Raw genomic sequence first — 23,675 nt, 5'->3', positions numbered from 1 at the left:
GCTTGAATTCAACTTCAAGCAATGCCTATTCATCCAGTTGCTCAGAGTGACCATGCAGTCATGACGTTTGATGGAATAATTAACATCTGTGTCCACTGTTGAGATAACCAACTGGGTGTCGTCAGCATCAGAGGTAGGTATTAGATCAAAGCTTCTGATCAGAGGAGCTATTTCAGAAACATAAATATTAAAGAGTGTAGGGCTCAATGATGAGCCCTGCGGCACCCCACAAGGCAAAACAAAAGGTGCTGATTTAAAATTGGTCAAGTGAACTGTTTGAGTTCTATCTGATAGGAACAACGTTAGAAGGGAAAGGGCCTTTCCTCCAATACCTATGGTCTTTAAACGTTCGATCAAAAGTGTATGGTCCACGGTATCAAATGCCACGGATAGGTCGAGGAGCACGAGGGCCGCCGACCCTCCGCCATCCAGCGCTATACGGATTTTGTCCGTGGTCTTTATCAGAGCCGTCTCAGTGCTATGACTAGCTCTGAACCCAAACTGACTCTGGTCTAGGATTTGATTCTCTGCGATGAATGCGGAGAGTTCAACATTTATTAATTTCTCAACGATTTTTGCGGGAAGCGGGAGCCTTGCGGTAGGACGGTAGTTGGCTGGGTCCATTATGTCCAAATTGTTTTTTTGTAGGAGTGGCAGTATACAAGCCTGTTTACACGTAGAAGGGAAGAGCCCTTGTGAATCCTGGGAGGGTAAGGATCATCCGGGGATCCTGATTTGATAGTTGAAAGAAGCGTCGCTGTTTGAGTTGGCGAAGTAAAGGTAAAATTAAGAAAGGGCGCTTTGAGTGTGGCTTCTTGTTCTATACTGCATCGTTTGTTTTATAGTTGGCAAACTGATCGTATACTTGGTCCACCTTAGATTTAAAGGATTGGGCAAGTGTGTTGCAAAGCTTTTGGTTACAATTGGCGAGTCATCCTTTATAGCTGTTGTCAGATTTTTCATGGTCTTAAAGAGTTCCTTGCTAGAGTCACCTGTCCTTTCTATTTGTGATGTGAAGTATTGGCTCTTCTCAGCAATTAGCTTTTTCTTGTAATCTGCCAACATAGCTTTATACAGATCTTTTTCTAGTGTTTCTTAACTTTTCTGCCAGCTTCTTTATTGCCTTCTACAGGCCTGTTTATCTAGTCTTAAGGCTTCAGAGAACCAAGGGGCAGAGGGTTTTGTTCTATTTTTATTTATCACTGTTACAGGAGCTAATTTGGCAAAGTTGGACTCCAACCAGGTTGTGTATTTTCCAGCTGAGGCCTCAGCTTCCAATTCCAGATCCGGTTGGCTTTGTACTAACTGGCTTTCCATTAAGCTCTGGTCGATGTTATGCCAGGCTCTCCCAATGGACTTGGTGCTAGCCATATTGGTGGTATTGGAGCGGAGCTGTTAGACCCGGCCCTCGTGACATAGCCATACCTGACCCCTGCACCTCACACAGCCCCCGAACCCACGACCTAGCCGATCCTTCCCACCAGAACACACACACCCGACCCAGACTTTCCCGTCCGTTGCCTTCCTCCTTTCGGCCACACCGGGCCCGTGTGCCCACTTCATGCACCAAGATGGCCGCCCGGCCCCAGCGCGACCCTGGCCTAGAGGCGCCACTCCGGCTGGAGGACATCGCGCTCCCCTTGGGATGAGAGAGGGAGGAGCAGTTTCTATCACACCTCTGAGCTTCCCTGGGAAGGTGGGTTTCGATCGGCCCGCCGGCCTCCCCGAGGGCTGGCTCCACGCCTGCTGGGTGTCTGGGACTCCTCCCAACCCGGCCCTGAAAGGATCAAAAGACAATGGCAGGAAAACCCCGACAAGCAACCCCCAGGTGACAAGACCCCTGCCTGCACAGACTCCGGACATCAAAGAGGAGTCGCCCTATAACAAGGGGTGCTCTGGGACTGTCCGGCAGATTCGCCTTTGGAAACACCTGAGCCCTGCTGAGTGACTCGCGGCTCCCTGAAGATCGTAAGACCTCCGAACTTGTGCTTGAGCCCTGCTGAGTGACTCGTGGCTCCCTGAAGATCGTAAGACCTCCGAACTCGTGCTGAGCCCTGCTGAGTGACTCGCGGCTCCCTGAAGATCGTAAGACCTCCGAACTTGTGCTTGAGCCCTGCTGAGTGACTCACGGCTCCCTGAAGATCGTAAGACCTCCGAACTTGTACTTGAGCCCTGCTGAGTGACTCGCGGCTCCCACCGACTCTCTTGGTCCTGCCGGACCCCACGACGACAAGCGTATCCTCCAGCTCGAGGATTGTGAGCTGTGCGCCGGGTACGCTCCTGCATTTGATCCATATCCCCCAAAGACTGTCCCGCTACCTCCTACCCCCCTCAAAGACTCTGTGAGCCCGCGCTCCACTTGTATATATTTGCCTTGCTGATCATAAAGATCCTACAACTCCGATCTGATAAAGATTTATTCTTAAAAACTCCCGGTGTGGTGTCTCTTTGTCGTGTGGTGCCGAGTGTACGATCCTAGATACGAGATTCCTCCCCTGAGGAGTCTCCCGCCAGTGCCCGGCTACGATACCTCGAGGGTTGGTCTCAGAATAGTCAGGGCCCCCTCCAGGCCCCTCTGAGGTCGCCTTCTAACATTGGTGGCAAGCGACGGGATTCGGGCCCATAATCTACAGATCGTACCGTGAACGGCTGACGCACTACCGACAAAGATGGCAGAAGGAAACGCCGTGGTTCTCACGGAAAACGACACCAGTACCATATTCCAGGCGGAACAACTGAAAGAGTACACACACAGAGAATTGAAGCAATTCTGCAAGGAACTCAGAATCGCTACCACTAGTCTCAACACCAAAGAAGATATGCAAAAGGCACTGAAAGCTTGGGTGGATTCTGGAGCCCCCCGCCCAGAAGGAGCGGTGGAGCCCCACGACGAAGCTGGACCCTCCCAAGGAGAACGCAGCAGCAACCAGGCGCGAAGCTTCGTACCAGACGGGGGCCTATCCCCGGAGGAACTCGCAGACAGAGAAAGAAGTCGCCATCACAAACTCGAATTAGCCAAACTCAAAATTGAGGGCGAGTTGAAATTAGCCGAGAAAAAGCTAGCAGTGGAACAGATGCGGGTGCAAGGAGAACTAGAAGAGAAGAAACTCCAACGGGAACACGAAGGAAGGAGACTTCAACTGGAACATGAACGCAGCTTGAAGGAAATAGAGCTAAAAGCAAAAAGCGAAGAAGCGCGGCCCCCGGGGAACCGAGAGGCGGCCTCCCCGGCGGAGCAGAAGGTCCACATCCCCAAGGATGTGGTCAAAGAATATTACAAAAACTATGACATTCAACAGTGGTTCCGGGCCTACGAGGTCGCCATGGCCTCCCATCGGGTCCCGCAGAAGGATTGGGGGGCCGGGTTGTGGGGACGATTCCTGAGCGAAGGGAGAGACACCCTGCTCGACCTACCAACCTCCATGCAGACCTCCTATGACCACATGAAGGAGGCCCTCCTCACAAGGTACGGCCTCACCCCGGAGATGTACCGCCAGCGGTTCCGGGACTGCAGGAAGATCCCGGGTACCACCTGGGTGGAATATGTGAACTTTTTCAGCCGCGCGTTCGATGGGTGGATCAAGGGCAGCAAGGTAACCACCCTGGAAGAACTAACAGACCTTATGTTGTGGGAACACCTGGCTGCGAACTGCTTTGTGGAACTGCGCCAGCATCTGCTCGACAGCAAGCTCACGGATCCGAGAAAGCTGGCTGTCGAGGCGGATCGCTGGACCAACACCCGGGTCTCCCGGGGCCCTGTAGGAGAGTACCCCCCAGCCAGTCAGGGACCACCCCGCCAGAGAGGGGGGGGAAACCAGGGAGGGCAGAGAGAGTCCCAGTCTAGTCGCCCGAAGACCCAACCTCCGCCTTTCCCGGCACCCCCACCAGCTGTATCCGGCCCCCCCCTGAGACGGGGGCACCGGGTGACCATCACTTGTTTCCGTTGTCAGAAGCCCGGGCATTACGCCAACGACCCTGAATGCCCCATGGCCCCACACACCACCCAGGCAGCACCCCCCGCTAGACAGATAGCCAATGTAGCCATGGCCCTAGTATCCTTAGGAGATAGAGAAATGGTCCCTGGAAGCCTCCTGCCCTCCAACACGAAGAAATATGGGCAGCTCGTAACGATTAATGGCCACCAAGTAGAAGCCCTCCGTGACACCGGGGCCAGCATCACCGGTGTCCTCAGTCATTTAGTCCACGAAGACCAGGTCCTCCCCAACGTCTTTTGCCCGGTCATTTCAGCAGACAACACGGAAAGTCTGTGTAAAGTAGCCCTGGAGCCCTGCTGAGTGACTCGCGGCTCCCACCGACTCTCTTGGTCCCGCCGGACCCCACGACGACAAGCGTATCCCCCAGCTCGAGGATTGTGAGCTGTGCGCCGGGTACGCTCCTGCATTTGATCCATATCCCCCAAAGACTGTCCCGCTACCTCCTACCCCCCTCAAAGACTCTGTGAGCCCGCGCTCCACTTGTATATATTTGCCTTGCTGATCATAAAGATCCTACAACTCCGATCTGATAAAGATTTATTCTTAAGAACTCCCGGTGTGGTGTCTCTTTGTCATGTGGTGCCGAGTGTATGATCCTAGATACGAGATTCCTCCCCTGAGGAGTCTCCCGCCAGTGCCCGGCTACGATACCTCGAGGGTTGGTCTCAGAATAGTCAGGGCCCCCTCGGGGCTCCTCTGAGGTCGCCTTCTAATAGGGGCAGATTATGTCTGAAAAGAATGGCATGGTGATCAGTCCAGGTAAGAGGGAGAACGGATATAATGGAAATGGCAGGGTTATTGGTAAACAAACCGTCTAAAGTGTGTCCTGCTTGATGCTTGGGGTATTGTACAAGCTGTTGGAGTCCTAATTCTGATGTAATATCAATAAGCTCCTGCGTGTCTCTGTCTGCTGATGATTCAAGATGGAAGTCCATATTGCCTAGGATAGTGAAACATTTGGATTGAAGACCCAACTCTAAAAGAGGATGACAGTTAGTCAAAAAGCTACTTTTGGGGCCAGGTGGACGGTAAATCAATATTCCTTTGAATGTCTCTTGTTCATAAGGAGTGATTTTAAAAAGAATTGCCTCGTAGTCCAATGAAGGTAGAATTGAGCAATGTGATATAAGTTTGCTCCTATGGATTAAAGCGAGCCCGCCACCTTTTTTTAATTGCCTATCGTGTCTAAACACTTTGTACCCATGAGATACCACCATTTTAAAATCAGGATCAGATGTTTCTTCACCCCAGGTTTCAGTCACAAACAAGACATCCAATTTAGTATCAATAATAAAGTTGGCAACTTCATACTTATTTTTAATCAATGACCTAGCATTGATTAGCACTAACTGCAGCTCTGTATTGTTGGTACCTGATTTGACCAGATTTCTATCTGGTTTCAGGGTCGGCTGAATGCTCCTGATAACTTTGGTGAAACATTCTGAGCATTGTGGGTGTTCTGCTCTTAACAGCTCTTCGCAGGAAAATGTATGAAGTAAGCTTTGGCCCGACAGCAGTAGGAGACCGCTCCGCGCCCGCTCCAGCTGCACCTAAATAGGTGTCCCTGTAGGCTAGAGTGCTAACCGGGGCGGAAGTGAGGCCCCGGAAGTGCCTGCTGTGGGTGGTCTTCCCTCCGCTACAATCAGCATGAAGCCGCGGTGGACCGGGGAAGCCAAGTGCTGTGCAGCTATTCAGGTAAGGGAAAGTGCAATGTGTGAGATGCGGCAACATTATGCAATGGTGCTTCAATGCAGGAGAGCAGGATCTGTCCGAAGGGCGGTGCTTTGTAGCATGACTGATGTCATTGATGAGGCAAGGGTGATGTCTTGTGTAATGTCACCAGTGATATCATCAATTACATAATTTATCCTCTTTTTTGCTATGTGTCAATCTGTGAGATTTTTATTCGGACGATTCACATTTACCTAGCTCACAATAACTTGTGAATGCGAATAGGTATTAGGTTTTGGAACGAAACTATAACATTTCTGAGGATTTTTAGGGGAATTATACAACATGGTTATTTTTATGGGTATTTTTCTAAACAGAGCCCATGAAAGTAATATTTTAAAAAAAATGTGGTTGTGCACTGTTAATTATGCTCGTTAAGTCAGGCTTGTCTTACCTAATAGGTCATTCTGGGGCAGCCAGTCAAATATTTTGGCATTCTGTGCCAATTTAAGCTCGGGAGGCCATTTGGACTGCTGGTACCTCCAGATCACTTTTTGGGGCATGAGAGCCAATCCTGCGTTCATCTCTTCCAGCAGTTCAAATCTACTGATTGATGACACCATTGATCCCAGTGTAACCACGATGAAACCAGCGTCTCCTGAAGTTGCAATGAATTCTTCCAGTTCCTGGATAACACAGGAAATAAAAGATTGTGAAATGGTGGTGTTATTGCCACCTAAAATCATCTCCTGGGATATAAAGATTTTCATCAATCTATGCCACTCTATTTCAATTACTGCCAACTCTTTCATAAGCAAATGAGGACAAAACATCATAAAAAATGTGTAAAAGGTGCATAATTTCTTTGTTGATCACAATATGTGTGTATGGATTTTTGTTTGCACCTCTGAGAAAGATGTCTATACTATCCATGCCTTTTTTAGCGTCAGTGCTAAAATGCGAGCAAAGTACATTGTTGCCTGTTTAGCATTAACCCTCTATCAATTGAGTGCGGATTCTGCTAAATCCTGGGCATCGCCCCATCACTTAGTGATAATTACTCACAAATGTGCATGATATCCCACATAGATTTACACAGTCCAGTCGAATGAGGGCCCTACACTAAGAGACAGGAGCATGATTCAAGAAAGCATGTGAGAAAAGGCTTGATATTCAGCTGTCTAACAGATTGCACATAATAGGTGCACTAAGACGTCACAACTGTATCCGAGTCTCTATAACAAATCTTTGCAAAGAAGGGTTGGACGTAATTTCTCCCCTCCCGCTCATTGCATTTTAGATGTACCTTCTATGCATGGTACACTGCCCACTTTTTATCTTACAGTAAATCTCACCATGTCTTATAAACACCACCGTATTACATTAAGGAAATCATTAAAAGCCCCATAGAACACTCCTTTTCTTCCCCTTTCCACATTCTTGAACCAATAGAATCAATACAAAACATGTGCGTTTCCCCGGGAGGCTGGTAGGGTGAGTGGCTGATTATGTGATTGGTGGTCGTTTTTGTAGCTGTGCTGCAATTTTGAAAGCACCTGCTGCAGAGTTCCTTGTATATCCAGTAGTTTTCAAGCAACAATAAAACTAGCAAGATAACTTAGGGGGGAGGATGTAGCCTAATGGCTAGAGTGGTGGATCTCGAAGTTGGGGAACTGGGCTCGAGTCTCGGTAGGGACGCTCAATATCCTGTGATTCTAGGCAAATCACTTAATCTCTCTGTGCCTACCAAAAATTAATGTGTCCGTCTGTAACATAACTGGTGAGCATGTAAAGTGCTCTGATACCTTCTGGTCGAGTTTGTGCTATATAAATGTACCCAAAAAACCCAAAAAAATTGTGATTACCTCCTGGAGAGAGATCGGAGTTTTATCTAGTGGCAGTTTTGACTAATTGAAGGTAGCGCAGAGGGTTAATATAACTTCTGCAAAGGGCATATGACATGCAGCTCACCGATCAGTATTTCATGAGCATAGCTTAGTGGGTTACTGCTTTTGTCACAGAGACCCTTTTGTTAATGTGCAGTTCTTAAGTTATAATCATAGTCAAGCACTGTGAGCTATGAAGAGTCATCAAAGAGCTACTAGTAACCTACATGGTACAGGTTAGTAAGTTATATTTTTTTCCGAGTCTTTCATTATCCTAATGTTGCTAAAAGGATTTGTTTGGGTAGAAATACATTTTTATTATTAAAGTTAACCATAATCACTGTGTTGTGTTCTGAATTCTGGGTTTGTGCTTTACACTAAGCACTCCTAAAAAATGTGTACCGGTATGTATGACATGTGATTCCTACACCTTGTATTTCCCTTTGTCTTTGTAACATTTTCTATACACTGATTTATACACATATTATTCACTGTCTGTATTTGTGTGTAATGTGAAGTGCTCTGACACTCGACACTGGTATGAGAGGTGCTATAAATCAAATAAAATACTTGTGAGAGAGGGGCTATGGAGAGATGAGAGACTGATGAAGGATAATAGCGAGGGAATCACCTGAAGAGCCCTAACAAAGATTAATCGTGGTGTATTTTAAGATTATTATTTACGATGCTTTATAAGCTAGTACAATTGAATATATAATGAATAACGTGTTGTATGTAGAATGTACCATTTTTGATCAAATATTTTTTGGGGGTAGAACCCCCACACCCTCCTTGTAGTGGTCAGGCTCACTCTCTGCACTCACTATGCACCATGCGAAGGCTGGTCTGAAAACATTTTGAGGGCTACTTTGGGTACCTGCCCATTGGATAACATTGGGCTACCATATTAAATTTAATAAATATATGTTTTGTTTGGTAGCAGGTAGAAATTTCATGTTTGGTGTCTAAGGAATTGAAATTCAAAACCCTCTTTAATGATAAAGCTAGATTTTAAATCATAATTCTACAAGACCCACTTTTAGAAAGTTGGCATTTTCTTGTCCTAGTCATTTGGTGCCTGCAGGCTGTTCCTGGGTCACATGACTAGATGCAGTTGGCCTTTGTGTATGCCTCCCAGATCGCTACACAATAGAGGGACTGAACATTGGCAGGATGACCCATCCAAGCAAGGATGGGGCTGGAGCTGTGCACAGCCCCACTTACAGGTCTGAGACATTGCCGCAGCACACACACACAAATAATTTTACACTAGCCTATTGTGTCAACAGACATTTTTGGGACGAGGGCAGGGATGCAAGAAATTCTGGAATCTTCGGTTGGAGGGGAACTCCACCTGTTTCTTCCACTTCAAAGCTGGCACCAGGTATAAAATTAGAACCTTCAGAACCACTCTTCAGGTCACTCCTGGACCTGCGGAAGGACTCTCAGAAGACTTTCCTGCTGCCTGTGGCCTGCTGTCTACTTCAGAGGACTACCCTATTACACCAAGGGGACTGCTCTGCTGCCTGAAGCCTGCTTTCTGCTCTCTGAGGACTGCCCTGCTGCTTGAGACCTGCCTCTCTGCTTGAACCCAAGACTTCCAGAATGACTGTGACAGCTAGTTGGCTGGCCTCCTAATCGGGAACACAAAAGGCTCCAATCATCTCAAACCAGTATCTAGACCCAGCCTGAGTGAGTCCTGACCCTCAAAATGGTGCCCGGTTAGTCCTGGACACTTAGAAGTGGTGCTAAAGGTGGGCAGATAGGGTACATCCAAAACTTGGGACTCTGAGAATGAGAGGAGACTGGGACCTACCTGCTCGCCGATCAGCCTAAGGTGCATCACTAATGAGCCTGATTTTACATTAACTCCTGCTATTTTCTTACAACAGCAGCTGCAAATTCTATTCACTGGCTCTTCACAGAAGAGGTATCTGGTCGTGTGGAGCACTCGTTGTCTAGAGCTTACAACTACATCCTGCTGGAGATTTTTGATTTCCATAAAAAATACTAAGTCCAAATGAAGAAATCTTCGCTGCAACTTCATCCAGCTGCTCCCAGACAACGCCTCTTCCTTGAACACTGCTGGCTTCCATGCCCCTCTGACCTTTACCCCCTCAGACATTTATTTGTAAACATTCTTCTAAGTATGAAGGTAAGCGTAGACCAAGACCCAATCCACTTTGTGCATCTGAACCGAGCTCCATCACGGTCTGCCATCATAACTATTGACTTTGCTCCGATCTCGAGTGACTAGATGATCGGAGTTGGCGGTTTGGTCACATGATCAAGACCTTGATGGTTTAAAAGTGTCAGTTTTATGCTAATTATGATGTTGAAATTAATTTATTCAATCACAAATTCCTGGAGTGTGGTGTTAACTGCTTTAGTGTTGGAAAAATAGTTCTAGACACTCAGGAGGGAACGTGGGAACATTTTAAAATCCTTTAAATCCTGGCATGCACTGAGATGTCCCTTATCACCTCTCTCTTTTCCCCCAGTGTGGTCTACATGTGAATAGAGACAAATCTTGTATATTTTCTGTTAGGCAACATGTATCTCCTGAAAAGGCACCCAGCTGTCCACAGTCCTAAAGTTGGAACCAGTGATGGTTAGAGACCTAAACATCTACGTCAACCTTAGAGACTCTGGTATCCTATCAGAAACTATGAGATCAACCACATCAGTGCTGAGGCACATTGTCTTCTATCAGAAACTGCATCTGTTGGCACTGTAGCCCTATCAAGCACAAAGTTCCACTCATGGTTAACTGGTCTAGCTAGACCAGGGGGGTAAGTCACAGGTTCAGGCTGACTGCGATGGAGCATGGGTGGGATACCAGGAACAGGTCAATTCCTCTGAAAAGTAACCTTCTCAAGTCCTTTGAGTGCTGTTCAAGTTGGCAGGGGCCTGAGGAGGAGATTGTCTGCATGAGAATCATGAGAAGCAGGTCAAGCATTGCAGACATTCGCTGTTGTAGCATAAAGAGCCAGTCGTCGCTGAAGATTTGTGTTAGCAGTTGGCACAGGCTATCTCTGTCAGCTCGAAGAGCAGGTCTCACTGGAGCTTTGTGTTGCTGGCTGTTGCAGATGGTCCCTGGCGGGATGAGGAGCAGATCCCACTAGAGCTTTGCATCTCGCAGCGGTCAATTCTACCCGTGAAAAGGTCACTACGCAATCATGAGGAGCATAAAACTTCTGGATCTTCAGCTTTTCTTCAGAAGGAGTTTACACTGTTGCCAGCCAAGGGTCCAGGTCGTGGAGGCATCTCTTGGGGAGCAGGACCCACTTCAGCGAAGGCCAGTAGCAGGGTCTAGGCATGTCCAGTTAGAACTGGTCAGCTGGGCCGCTGCAGGGAGGCCTATGGAAGCTTGTTGTGTCCCTGTAGCTCAAACAAGAGGTCAGCCAACTGACCCTTGGAGTCACTCTGGAGAGCATGGTTTCGAGGCAAGCAGGCCCACTCTTAATTCTTCAGATAGAGAGGGCAATCCTCATTGTGAATTTTCCACAGGTTTAGGAGTGTTCTGATGAGAGGTTATGAAGGACACATTTTGTGTGGGAGGATTCCCTGGAATGTCCCCCAAAACTGGATCTCATTGGTTCTTTCCCTTCCTCTGGTCCTGGCTCCAAACTGTCTACAGGGACAAAGGCAATGGCAGGTTTGGTTCCAGGTTCTTTTGTGTGTACTGCATGGAGGGTCCTTTGAAATGTAATCAGAGCAGGGTACAGCTCCTCCCTAGTCATCCTGTTAGAAAGACCCACCCCCTCACACCTAGGCCTTCTTTTTTCTCATGCCTAGAAAGAATACATCACCCACAACAAGGGAGCCATTCACAGTCTGTTACGCAGGATGCAATCAGAAAGGCACAGTTGGTTTGTGCATAAAAATGTCAACTTTCTAAAAGTGGATTTTTTTTTCTTTCTGAAATTGTAACTTAAAATCAGACTTTACAAACCAAGAGGATTTTAAAATACAATTAATTTCAGTGTAAGCATAATTTCTTTAACTGTTCCCAATCTGAACCCAGAATTAGGAAATGGGAAAGATAGCCTTTTTACAGTGAAAAACAGCTTTAGGAGTTTTCATAACCTGGACATGAAAAACGTATACACACAGGTCCTACTTTTTAAATACCATGCATCCTGCCATTTCTGGAATAGGATGTTAAGTAAGAAAATCAGGGTTACCAGGACCTGGTCTCTGATGCATGGCCACTTGCCTATTTACCGGTGTACAGGAAGAAGGCTTTGACCAAGTGCCGGTGAAGGTATTGGTGAGGTCATCATTAAAGATGAACAAGGGCTATGACGTGGCTGGCCCCGGCTACAAAATTTCCATAAGGACATTTGTTTGGGACTCAACTGAAGGCAGGAGCAGTACCAGGACCTCAACTACCTGGCAGATGACCATTGAAAACCATGCACTCCCTTCAATTGGTGGCCCATGTGGCGAATCAAACTGGGTCTCAAAGGGAGTATTAAGCCCCCTGGCCTCTTGTGAATTCATGTTAAAGTTGTCATCTGTGCAGTGAGTGAGGAGAAAAAAACTCCCCCCCACCATCGTCATGTCCATTCTGGTCTGTACCTTGTTCACAGGCAGAGTCAAAAAAAATGGAAGCTCTGCTGGTGCGTCTGCTGTGTTAGAGTCACTTGTTTATAGTCGGGCTGCATAATGACAAGTTGCACTTTTATAATTTTGTAATCCTTATGATCTTGTACTGCGACTTCAGTTGAGATCAGGCTGAAGTTGATTCAGTGTCAGACATCGAAATCATAACCAGATCCTCTTCTGGCACTGGTGGCCTTTGTACCTGTGTTGATGTAGAAGTGCCTGCACAGGAGCCAAAGTGAAAGTCTGTACCATAGTTGGCGCTGGCCAAAAGCAGGTCCCCAGGGGTCAGAGGGTGCTGAGGACACATCCACCGGGGGAATCCTGACAGGAGGCCAGAAGTACGGCAAATATCTGCAACATAGCCTCCTCGAAATCTTCAATCTGTTGTGGCATTGCCAATGACCAGGAAATTTGGGATGTACCAAGGCCATTTCAGTAATCAACTCCGTTGCTAGAGGGAGACTAACTCACATCATGACGCCCCGGTGTCATCTCTTTTGATACAGAGTGGTAAGAAAGGGTTGAGCTGCTTCAACTTCACTTGTTTGTGTTTGGACTTTGATTTATACTTACCAGGGAACTTGGACCACAAAGTTGACACCTTGTAGGAATGGCCTAGGGAGAGAGAGAGAGTCAGTGCCCCTAACCTTGGAGTGGGAGCGGGATTTAAAGGAGGGTTGTAACTTCTTATGTTAGACAAAGTACAGCTTTGCTTTTCAGTCCTGGATCGCCTTCAAGTGCGTGACGGAACATTCTTTGCATGACTTCGAGTCATGTCCTGAGCCCAGATAACAGAGACACACCTCCAATGGATCCATGACCGACATGTGCTTTTACTGCAATATTTGAAACCAATCGGTGACAAAATCAGAAGGAAAGCCAGTAGCTGATTAAAAATTGCTTTTTTAGGGTATCCTTCCATTAGACCTCCGGACAGTCACAATAGTGCACCATACGTAAGCAAGGTAAACCTAGGGATAGGTGTGACTCATACCGCTCCATTTCTTTAATGAAGACTGAGGTCAAAATATTAGTGGCAATTCTGGCAACGCGACTCTTACGCAACATAGTCCACTGTGACCAGTCTGGGTTTATGCCGGATGGGCAACCTGATGGAGTCTCCACAGAACGCATAACTGGCTAATGGCGGTCAAGGACCGCAACGCCCCACATGTGTTCCTGTCGTTGGATATGGTAGAAGCATTCAACGTGGTTCATTGGCCCATTTTAGAACCCAATCTGGTCAAATTTGGATTTGGTCCGAACTGTAGGAAATGGGTGGCATTATTATACAATTCCCCCAGCGCGACTGTACGGGTGAATGGCAGACTCTCTCAGGGTTTCCCCATTGGTCGCAGGACTAAATAGGGGTGCCTCTGCCCCCACTCCTGTTTGCATTGATAGTGAAACCCTTAGCATGCATGATTAGACAGCAGCCAAGGGTACGAGGCATTAGGGCTACTCCTGACAACTACGGGGAGGAGAAGAGATCCCTGTATGTGGACAACATTCTCCTATTTGTAACGGAACCCAACACCACGATTTCATCCCTGTTTCAAATAATAGACAACTATGGACGGTATTCAGGCTATAAGATCAACTGGCACAAATCAGAGTGTATAGCCCTAGACTGATAGTGGAGTGGCCTCCCCTACCAGGGGATCTACAAGCGGCTACAGAGGGCTTTAAATACCATGGTATATTTCTTACACCCCATACTGAGGTCTGCCACAGATACAACCTCCAGCTAAACTAAATTTAAAGAGGATGCAGACAGAAGGAGAGACTTGCCCCTCACCATGGTGGGCCGGGTTGCCTTGTTTAAAATTATTAATCAGGCTACTTTCTTTACGCCCTTCAGAATACTTACCACCCTCTCCCCAGAATGATATTTTGGGAAACTATCTGAATTACAATCACTGTTATGGCTAGGGAGGCACCCAAGGATCACCCTAAGGACATTACAAGTCATCCATACAATGGTGGTTGGCACTGCTGAATATTGAGGCCTATTATTGGTCAGCGCATCTGATCCCCATCAACGACTGGATACATGTAGCATGGGATTACACCACATACAAACTAGAAAGGCAGACACTGACATCCCACACGTTCTTTCATTATTTATACAGAGGAAAAGGAACACATGGGCTGCTCTCCACGAGTCACCCTGAAAGTGTGGGAAAGAGCACCTAGAACACTGGGGTGGGTCCATAAGATTACCAGGGCAACACAACTGTGGAAAGGGAACTGGCTCAAGGAACTGAGTAAGCTACGCTGTTTTTGAATTTGGGATATCTTGGAGATCTCTAATGTTGGGGACGTCATTGACAAGGGTGAATCCAAATCTTTCTCTACCTTCTGCACCGAATTCAAGCTTCAATTATGCCCATGCATGGCTGGCGGAAGGATTAGAGGGGGCGGACCTACCAGAAAATGCACCATTCGAGGGGTGACTACTACAGGAAGAGCTCATGACCAAAGCAGTGTCACTCACTTACAAAACATTGAACAACAACATGCCGATAACCTTGGCAAACTCAGGGAGACATGGGAGGGTGAGTTGAGTACTATAGAGGACGTGGATTGGGAGGTGTCCATGATGCACCCTAGAGAGTGGCAATCAAAGATAGACTGCACTTCATTCAGTATAAAATCCTTCAAAGGTTATACTACGGTTGAGCCAGGCTACACAAAATGGGTCATGCTGAAACCCCGAGCTTCCAGACTGCAGTTGGAGACTTTTTTCACATGCAATGGGGCTGCCCTAATATACAGTCATACTGGGATGTGATAATTAGAAAACTAAATGTAGTGCTGAATATATCTATCTCTGCGGACCCAAAGATTACCCTTCTGGGCATCCAATGTGATGTTGATGTGGCCAGACCTCAATTGCTCTGTAGTGCCCTGGGCCTAGTGGTAGCGAAGCGGGACGTGGCAAGACATTGGAGTAAACAAGAAACTTCGACACTCCATGAATGGAAAAGGGGGATGGACCTATGCATGGCATCTGAAAGATTCATATATAAGAGTAGAGGGTGCCCAAGAAAATTCCATAAGGTATGGGGTAGCTGGCTGAACCATTACGGCTTGGCTCAACAGGTCGAGGCTTCACAAATCCCATATTCTCAGATGACGGGGGACAGAACTAGCTGCAGTCCCCTGCAACCCAAGGGGAACTGCCATGAGGGTGCCACTTGGGAACTATGCTACTGTTTGAAAACCAGAGGGGAGAGAATCTATTACTGTAATATTCGATGTTCACTTACGATGTGTGAAATCATTGAGCCTGTGATGACTAGTTTTCTCATGTTTGACCTATGTGCGACCTTTTGTTATCGTTTTGTAGGTTTTATGTTTCTCATGAAACTTGAAGCAAAATAAAAATAGTTAATAAAAAAAATCTTTTTAAATCTCCCACAAAAAGAATACACCGGAGCTATTTCCTTTTTGAAACATTCTCTCACCATTGTCTCTCCTAGATAAATCACCTTTATCCTTACTCCTACAACACTATAGCCACTTGGAAGTCAATTTTGTACCTGCCGATCTACCTCTTATCAATTCTAATTCCCTGATGAACTAGCAGCAGTGGTGTGATGAGCCCAAAATATATAATTCAAAGCTACTTCTAAATTGGGGCATAAATTAATGCTAATTCTATGCTTCCTTTTATCGTCATATTCACTCTCTCCACCTGTGTATACAAGGAACCTCTTTGTTTTATATGATGTAAGTTGTGTACCATTGTCAGTAAGCAGAAAGCTTCCAAAATCTATTTCAACATTTTCTTGGCCGACAGAGTGGTAACATTTCTCATGAAGGCTATCTCCACTCACACTGAATAAACAGCAACACAAATAGTGATATATCCTTGACATTCAGAGAGAAAATCAAATATCTCAATTTAAACAAGACAAATCGTATCCTAGGTTAAATCATTATCCAAGCTCTGTTGTTCTTCATCTAGCAATCCTAACCTTAGTTTTGTCTGTTTCTCTGCCTATGCTCACACTCTACACTCTCCTCCAATTTCTTCCAAGTTAGTGACTGCTCTAATGTCCTTCATTAGCTAGTGTTAAAGGTGTTTAGCTCAGTACTACAGGAGGGGCACATTTCTCCCTCTAATAATAACCCTGTAATTATATGTGGAGACATTATCTAACACATTGTAATATGGTCTGACACCTTGAGGAAGGGGACAACATTCCATCTTTCTTGATTGCATCCCTTCAGTCTTCCACCATATTCACAACACACGCTAACACTGCCTCTGTCTCCAATTACCCATTACCCCTTTGCAATCTGGCAAACATAGGCAGACAAACTGCAATTCTTTTTTTTTCAACTGGGAATATACACTGCTATGTAGTTAAACAATTGGATTTTGTAGACCATCTGTCCAGTCTAACTGAACGGTTACAAGCGCCACCAGTTTTTAACATCTTAAGCAAAGGTTTAAGCTCCATCTGCAATGTTATTTTGTGTCTTAATTATATATTCAAAAGAACTGGCAGCCCATGACCGACGGAGATGACCAGGCTGGTAATCGTGGCTGGACATTGTTCCTCGGATTTATAGCCTATCAGGCACCCCTACCACACGGTCTACAGGTTCATGAGGTCTTTCTTTTTTCTACAGCAAGTTTATCGACCACACAAGACCTATTTAGGCATTACTTACCCTAGGAGGTTACTTACTTCTTGCCACACTACCTTTTCTACTTTATATTTACGTTACTACACGACACAGTGAGTCTTTAGGAAGGGATCCTTAAGGTCCTGAAGAAGAAGCTTGGGGAAGCTTCGAAACATGTCGGCAGACATAGGAGGCACAGCTCATTGAGGCATCCACACCTCCTCCCCCCCACCTTTTATTAATACCAGCTCAAGGGTATATTAAAATTTTCTAGACCACAGAGCCAGGTATTTTTTAATTCACATTCCCATTCACTCCAGACCCTTCCTCTCACACCCTCGCGTCACACATAGTTGTCTCATTAACATCAGTGCTCCCACGCAAACGTAGGTTGTAGCACGCCCCGTCCCGTAGAGGGGCGGGAAGACCCCTATGATGAAGCATGACACCAAGGGCCCTTTTGGTGTGTGAGGGGTATTTTAACAACTAGTGTGTACTCTCCACCATTGTGGGATACATATCTATTGTGGGAGATTCTGACATACTATACTTACCTGTGGGTGGATCACTATGTTTATTGACTTATGACCGGGAGGATGTATCCACCTCCACCACTCCTTTGAGTGGAACCTCTCTACTCCCCATTTTGTTCCTTTTCATAGCCCATGCAGCAGCCAACACATTCCATTCAATTGCTGCAACGATGGCCACAGATGACAACTTAAAAGGCAACCAGCTAAATTGGTAAACTCCTCCATTAGTAATAAAAATAGGCAACACTTTTAAATCTAGATGCATCTTATCTGGTGGGAAGCACTTCTCACGACTAACTTGGAGAAGTACTTACCAACCATTTATGTTTAATCAATAAGAACCGATCTGGGATCACTTTCTCATTATTGCTGCGAAGGCCCCTGAAAAATCTCAAATTTCCATCTGCTTTTTTGTGATCACTGCTGGTGACAACCATTCCAATGCTTCAATGGTTTCTATAATCGCTCCTGCTTCCACATGCTTCAACATGGCTTTGGTATCTCATGGATGGCCAAAGGCATTTTACTGAGAGCATGCTTCAATGTCACTGCTCCTTTTTGTAACACTATCTTATGGATATACTGTTGAGCCACCCCTAGTCTGTCTCAAAAGGCTTTTTTAAACTGCAATAAAACATCATCAAGTCCTTCATACTCAACAACCATCAACTAATGTGGTGCTCTCAGAATGATAATTATTTCCAAATCATATTGGTTTATCCACCCCAATATTGTTGGTCCATCCTTGGCAACTTAAGCTTTTCCTGAAGTTTGACAACCTAGAAATTGTATTTGTGCCCACATATATCCTGCCACATACATTGTGGATCCCAGGTAGCCTTTGGAATAAAGTATTATGGGTTTAATTTAACATTAGGCCATGTGGATTTAAAAAGACTGATTGGAATTATCGAGCAAAGTGACCCAGAGTCCATGATCAACTTCACATTTTTATCCTCTGATCTTGAATTGAGCCGATTGCCTATGTTTTAAATACATCAGCTGCTGTTCCAAGGACACACAATACATTATTGTGAGGATAGGTCTTCATTTTGCATGGTCACCCCAGCCTTTTGAATGAGGCCTGGGCTCTGCTAAGCAGACCCAGTGTTCTGGACCCCTAAAACTGTACAGAATGGGCATGACTAAACTTACTTGTAAATCCCTAGTATATGACATTCTGTGTACCTAGGGCCTGTAAGTTAAGTGTGACCGGCGGACTGCAGCACTAATTGTGCCACTATGATGCTGACCAAGGCAAGCCTGACACAAACTGCCATTTCAGCCTGAAGGAAAGTTTTTAACTGCCAACTCAACTTTGCGATTTATCCCAATGGCAAGCCCACGCCTCCCCTTACACTACCCAGAAGTCACCCCAAAAGGAGGCCAAAACCAAGGAAAACAGGGAAAACTCATCAATTTGGGGAGAATTGAATTGGCCATTATCTATGGGAACCAAACCCCCCCCCAAGGAAGAAGTAAAATATCATGCTGTTTGCCTCGACCAAGAACTTACCATGGGATCTAAAGCCAAGGAATTGGCAGCCATCTGCTTTGGCCTCCTTCACACCCTCAGGAGAGTACTAAAATGGCTGCTTAAATCCACACACAGAACCATAGTTCAGGGCATGATTTTTGTTTCGCCATGGCTATGGTAATTCTCTATATCTAGGCAGCCCCAAATGTGGCATAAATAGTTTTCCTAGGATACAAAGTGCAGCATTCCGCACGGTGCAGAACATCCTGAAGTTTCAATCAGTCACAGCAGCAAGATCCTCATTATACTGGCGTCTGGTGCAAAAGTGGATACAATTTAAAGTGTTCTGTCTGGCCTACAAAGCAATACACAAGAAAGGCTCTACACTTATTACAAAACCTATTAACAATTCATCAACCTATAAGACATCTGAGATCTGCCTCCCAGTTACGTCTGATTGTCCCCAGATTCAAAAGAAGGAGAGCTGGAGGACGGACCTTCACCATCCTAGTATCTAGACTATGGAAGCCTCTCCCTCTCCAAAGTAAGAAAGCAGAATCCGAGCTTTCCTTTAGGAAACAGTTAAAGACCTTTCTTTTCGAATAAGTAGTTTTCTTTTCCCCTTCCTAGTGCTGGGAAGTCCTATGTGGTTAGCAATGTGCTTTACAAATCACAGAGAATAGAATAGAATGACCATCAATGTTTCCAACGTTCCAGGAAAAATGATGATGCTATAAGTAAATATCAGTACTTTTCTATATAAATTTGTTTGAACTTGTCACTAATTTTCATTGAGTGGAAGTACAGAGCATTAACACTGTCTTGGCAGCAAGTAGCTTGCATATAGAGAGGCACGGATGTATGATGTTACAACGCATGCTTTTACAACGCATGCTGTTACAACGAAATTTTTACAACGCAAATGCAGTGACAACGCAAGTCTTTACAACGCAAGTCTTTACATCGACTTGCACTAGATGGCGTGCTAACATTAAAAAAGTGTAATTTACTATTCTAACTCCAGTCCACGTAACAGTAGGGAAGGTGTTTGGATAGTAAACTACACTATTTTTAATGTTAGCACGCCATCTAGTGCAAGTCGATGTAAAGACTTGCGTTGTAATGGCATGCGTTGTCAATGCATTTGCGTTGTGACAGTTTCGTTGTAATGGTAGTGCGTTGTAAAAGTTGCGTTGTAAAGGTTGTTCCCCGAGAGGCACACATGGAAGCAAACACAGTGTTTGATCCTGAGTTCATGTGAGGCAGGTGCACGCGTTTGCTAGTGCGGCCGGTTCATAAGCTCATGGTAGAAACAATGAAAATAGGGAGTGGTGGGTAGCGGACGTAAACCAGAGTCTAAATTGGTGATAATTACTCAATAGGAGGTATCAGAATTACAGCAGGCAATACACATGCGGGCCATTTTTTTTCTCTGCCTATGGTGTCCTTGATATAGTGCTGCCCTCTCGTCAACAAATTGTTAGGATGACAATATCAGCAGGAGCCTATAGATAATTGAACATTATTCTTTAATTTTAAACAAGTAGTTGTGGCCGCTGCAATGCCAAGCAAAGCAAGTAAGTGCCAAACATTCCAAAGTAAACACTCTTAGATGGAACACAATACCATCCAGGTTTCTAATTCTACATGCTGGCCTGGGTATTGGAGGATTCCAACTCAGACTGGAAATAGATATAACCGGGACATCATTCTCTAGCACACTGGATTTAGTTTGGAAGTTACCAATGAAATTAGGAGTGGAGATCTGGATATGCTTCAGAAGGTGGTGAAACAAAGGAACTGATGTCAGCACACAGGGGTGGTGCCAATATGCGCCACGTGGGGCATTGCTAAAAAAATGTTTAAGAAATCTCTCGCTAGAAGTATCTATCAGAAGATAATATTTTTAATGAAAATGTCTGAAATTTAACAGCATCAGTGGCTGGTTTCTTGTTATGAACAAAAGTCATGGGAGTCAGAAAAAGTTCATCCCTCTCATGGGCAAGATGGATTTTAATTGACAGGATGAAAAGTAGTATCTCCTGGCTGACTGGCATATGTTTTTACCCCCCAGCATTGTCAAACCGCAGGTGAAATAGTAATTCTGCCTTGTCCTGCCCAAGCCTAATGGCTAGTCTGAAGGCTTTCCATTACTTTTGATCTCTTTCTGGCCTGCACATGGTGGAAAGGCAGTGAGTCAGTGAAATCAAAATAAAAATAAGGTCTAATGGAATTCCAGGTCAGTGAGGGGGTGGAGTGGGTTTTGGCCATAGAAAGGTTCTTAGAAGAAGTTGGTGAAGGGCTTGCTCTGTTGGTAGATACTCTACAGATTTAAGGTGATCACACCAAGGATTATGTAGAAATTGCAGAGTAGCAAAGAATCTATGGTAGCATAGAGGTCTTAAACGATTGATCTGATGGCTACAAGAAGAACAGGAAAATATGTATTTTATATGGTTTGAGAACACTGACTGAGAGGTTTTTGTGGGGGATCTGCAAGAGGTAGTAAGAGACAAGGGCAGGAATAGTTGGTGAGAAAGGATAAAGGTCTGGTCTGCTGCTGTTTTGGATGTGTTTTGGGTTGATATAGGGAGGGTAATAGTTGTGATTTGGAGGGGGTATGTGAATCAAAGCAGTTTGTATTAAATAAGGCCTTGTTGCAAATCAATTTGGTGTTCCATAAACAGAGCAGCATGATTCTGTTGATAGGCTGCAAGCAGATATGAATGTTCAGTTGGGAAGAAAGATTACATTGATCAAGGTAGATCTGTGTTACTGCTGGTGGATATAAGTTGAGTGAGGTTGAGAGGAGTGATAAAAAGAAATTTTCAGGTGTGGGTATACTGTCAGACAGATAATGAATACTTTGCAGACAAGTAGTGACATAGGGTTTGCCAGGTCCCCCATGAACCGGAACATAAGCCGCCTAGGACCAGTTTCCCCCTAGTTAGGGCTTTTCAGCCAGGTATAGGGTGATTCCAGTGGCACGGTGACCCCGGGATCCACGTCTGGGCATATCAGGCTACCTTTACATCAAAGCTATAGGCAAATTTGACTTTGGACTTAAAGGTACTTCCAAAGTCTCAAACAACCTTATTTTTACATATGTCACCCTTCGGTGCCTCAGAGGTAGGGTGGCTTGTAACTATAAACAGGGATATTATAAAATATGTTTTGTACGCCCTGGTGAGGGAAACACTGCCAAATTCATTTTTCCCCCATTGTAGCACGATTGCGCAATATGGTAAGATGAGAATACTTTAAAGTTTAACTATTGAAAGAACGGAGCTAGAATATACTTCAAAATATCAAAATGATAGAATAAATCCAACAACTTGCCACTGTTATATTTATTATAACTATCCCAGAAAATAGGTTATGGTACTTTATTTTCTGTAAGCCAAAATTCAGCCTTCAAGAAGCACTTTCCTGATTGGCCAGCCTCTATCAGGCTGAGCCAAGCTGTCTTAATGAAGTGTGGAGCCAAGCTGTCTTAATGAGGTGTGAAGTGGCCTGATTAGAGACAAAGGATTTCCTGTGGGAGGAGAACTGCAAGCTGCAGAGCAAAAGGTAGGTTTTGGTGGGGTAGCCAAAATGGTCTTCAAAGGGCGATTGACAGTTTAGGGAAGCATAGGCCCACCGCCCCCCCACATGCAGCTACAGCCAGACAGGAGCCCCAGTACTTAGATTACTGAAGGGGCTGGAGGGGAGTGTTCAGGAAACTTAGCCACACCAGTGGTTTGGCTTAGCCAGATCTAACCCTCCAGGAGAGAGTTTCTCCACTTTTGCTTTCGTAAGAATAGTACTTTGTGGGTCAAGAATATGCCACACTTTAGAGGAAGTGGTCACCCTACCTGGGTGACACCCTGCATCCCATTGGTCAGATGGATCTCCCTGTTTGACGCCCAGGAACTCGTAATAAATATGGGAGAGCTACACGGCAACTTAGATCCCCTGCCTGACGCAACAAGGAGTTGGACTGCCCTGCTGTAACCCTGATCTACACCTAATGGATTGCACGCTGAAGTACTGCATCTGCTGCCCAATCTGGAACTACAGCCCTAAGGACTTTGCCTAGGTTAACAAGGATTAAGGAGTGAACTCCCTGACAGAAACAGTTAAACTAAGCTCACCTGCACCATCTCCACCAAGAAGTTGCAAGCCTGAAATCTGTCCAGTGGACTTTTAAGGATTTGGCCAGGTGCATTGTGGGAATTTTAGTCCCAGCATTTAAAGGACCATCTCAGAGATTCTAGACCCCTGGATTGGTATTGTGGACACTTTGAACCCTCAAGGAGACCTTCCAGATGTTTCAAGCAACTGTTGTGGAAATCTCGATAGGGTGACCGACCCGTCGTCGAGAGCCGGCTTGAAATCCAGATTTGCCCCACTGAAAGAGCCCAGAGCCCTTCGTTGTCGACGAAACTTACAGGAGTTCGACTGAGGCATCGCGCAAAGCCAAGCCAACATTGTCGCCTACCAATCTGGCCTGCTGATGCGACCCGCTCGATTTTGAAAGAAAAAGCTCCCAAAATGTTTTTAAGTGCTAATGTAAAATATTGACTGAGGCCTCCCACTTAGTGTATCTGACCCACTCTCCATCGCAGTTGGCCTCAAACTTTGACTTTGACCCAGTCAAGTGCGACCCAAGTTGGTGGTTTTGGATTTTAGGCACTAAAAAGTGTTTATTCTTTCAAAATTCATATCTCTGGTCCTCGACATTAGATTTTTGTCGTTTGGTGTCTATTTCTTTAAAAAACGATAACCTATTTTAATAAATTGGTGTTTAATTTTTCTTGTGTGGTTTGTCTTACATATTGAATGTATTGGTGTTTTTGAATGCTTTACACACCTGTGTCCT

General features: G+C 45.4%; 1 protein-coding gene across 1 annotated transcript in view; it reads right to left on the bottom strand.

Annotated features, from left to right (window-relative positions):
* Positions 1 to 23,675, bottom strand: part of LOC146864080 (UDP-glycosyltransferase 3A1-like) — a 680,300-nt gene that overhangs the window by 216,173 nt on the left and 440,452 nt on the right. Inside the window, exon 5 of the mRNA XM_085640710.1 lies at positions 6,121 to 6,352. Within this exon, the coding sequence (XP_085496836.1) occupies positions 6,121 to 6,352 (232 nt within the window). The remainder of the gene's footprint in view (positions 1 to 6,120; positions 6,353 to 23,675) is intronic.

Source organism: Triturus cristatus, chromosome 2_1 (assembly GCF_964204655.1).
Source record: "Triturus cristatus chromosome 2_1, aTriCri1.1, whole genome shotgun sequence".
Lineage (NCBI taxonomy): Eukaryota > Metazoa > Chordata > Amphibia > Caudata > Salamandridae > Triturus > Triturus cristatus.
Note: the sequence above shows the minus strand (reverse complement) of the source record. Positions and strands in the feature narration are given on the sequence as shown.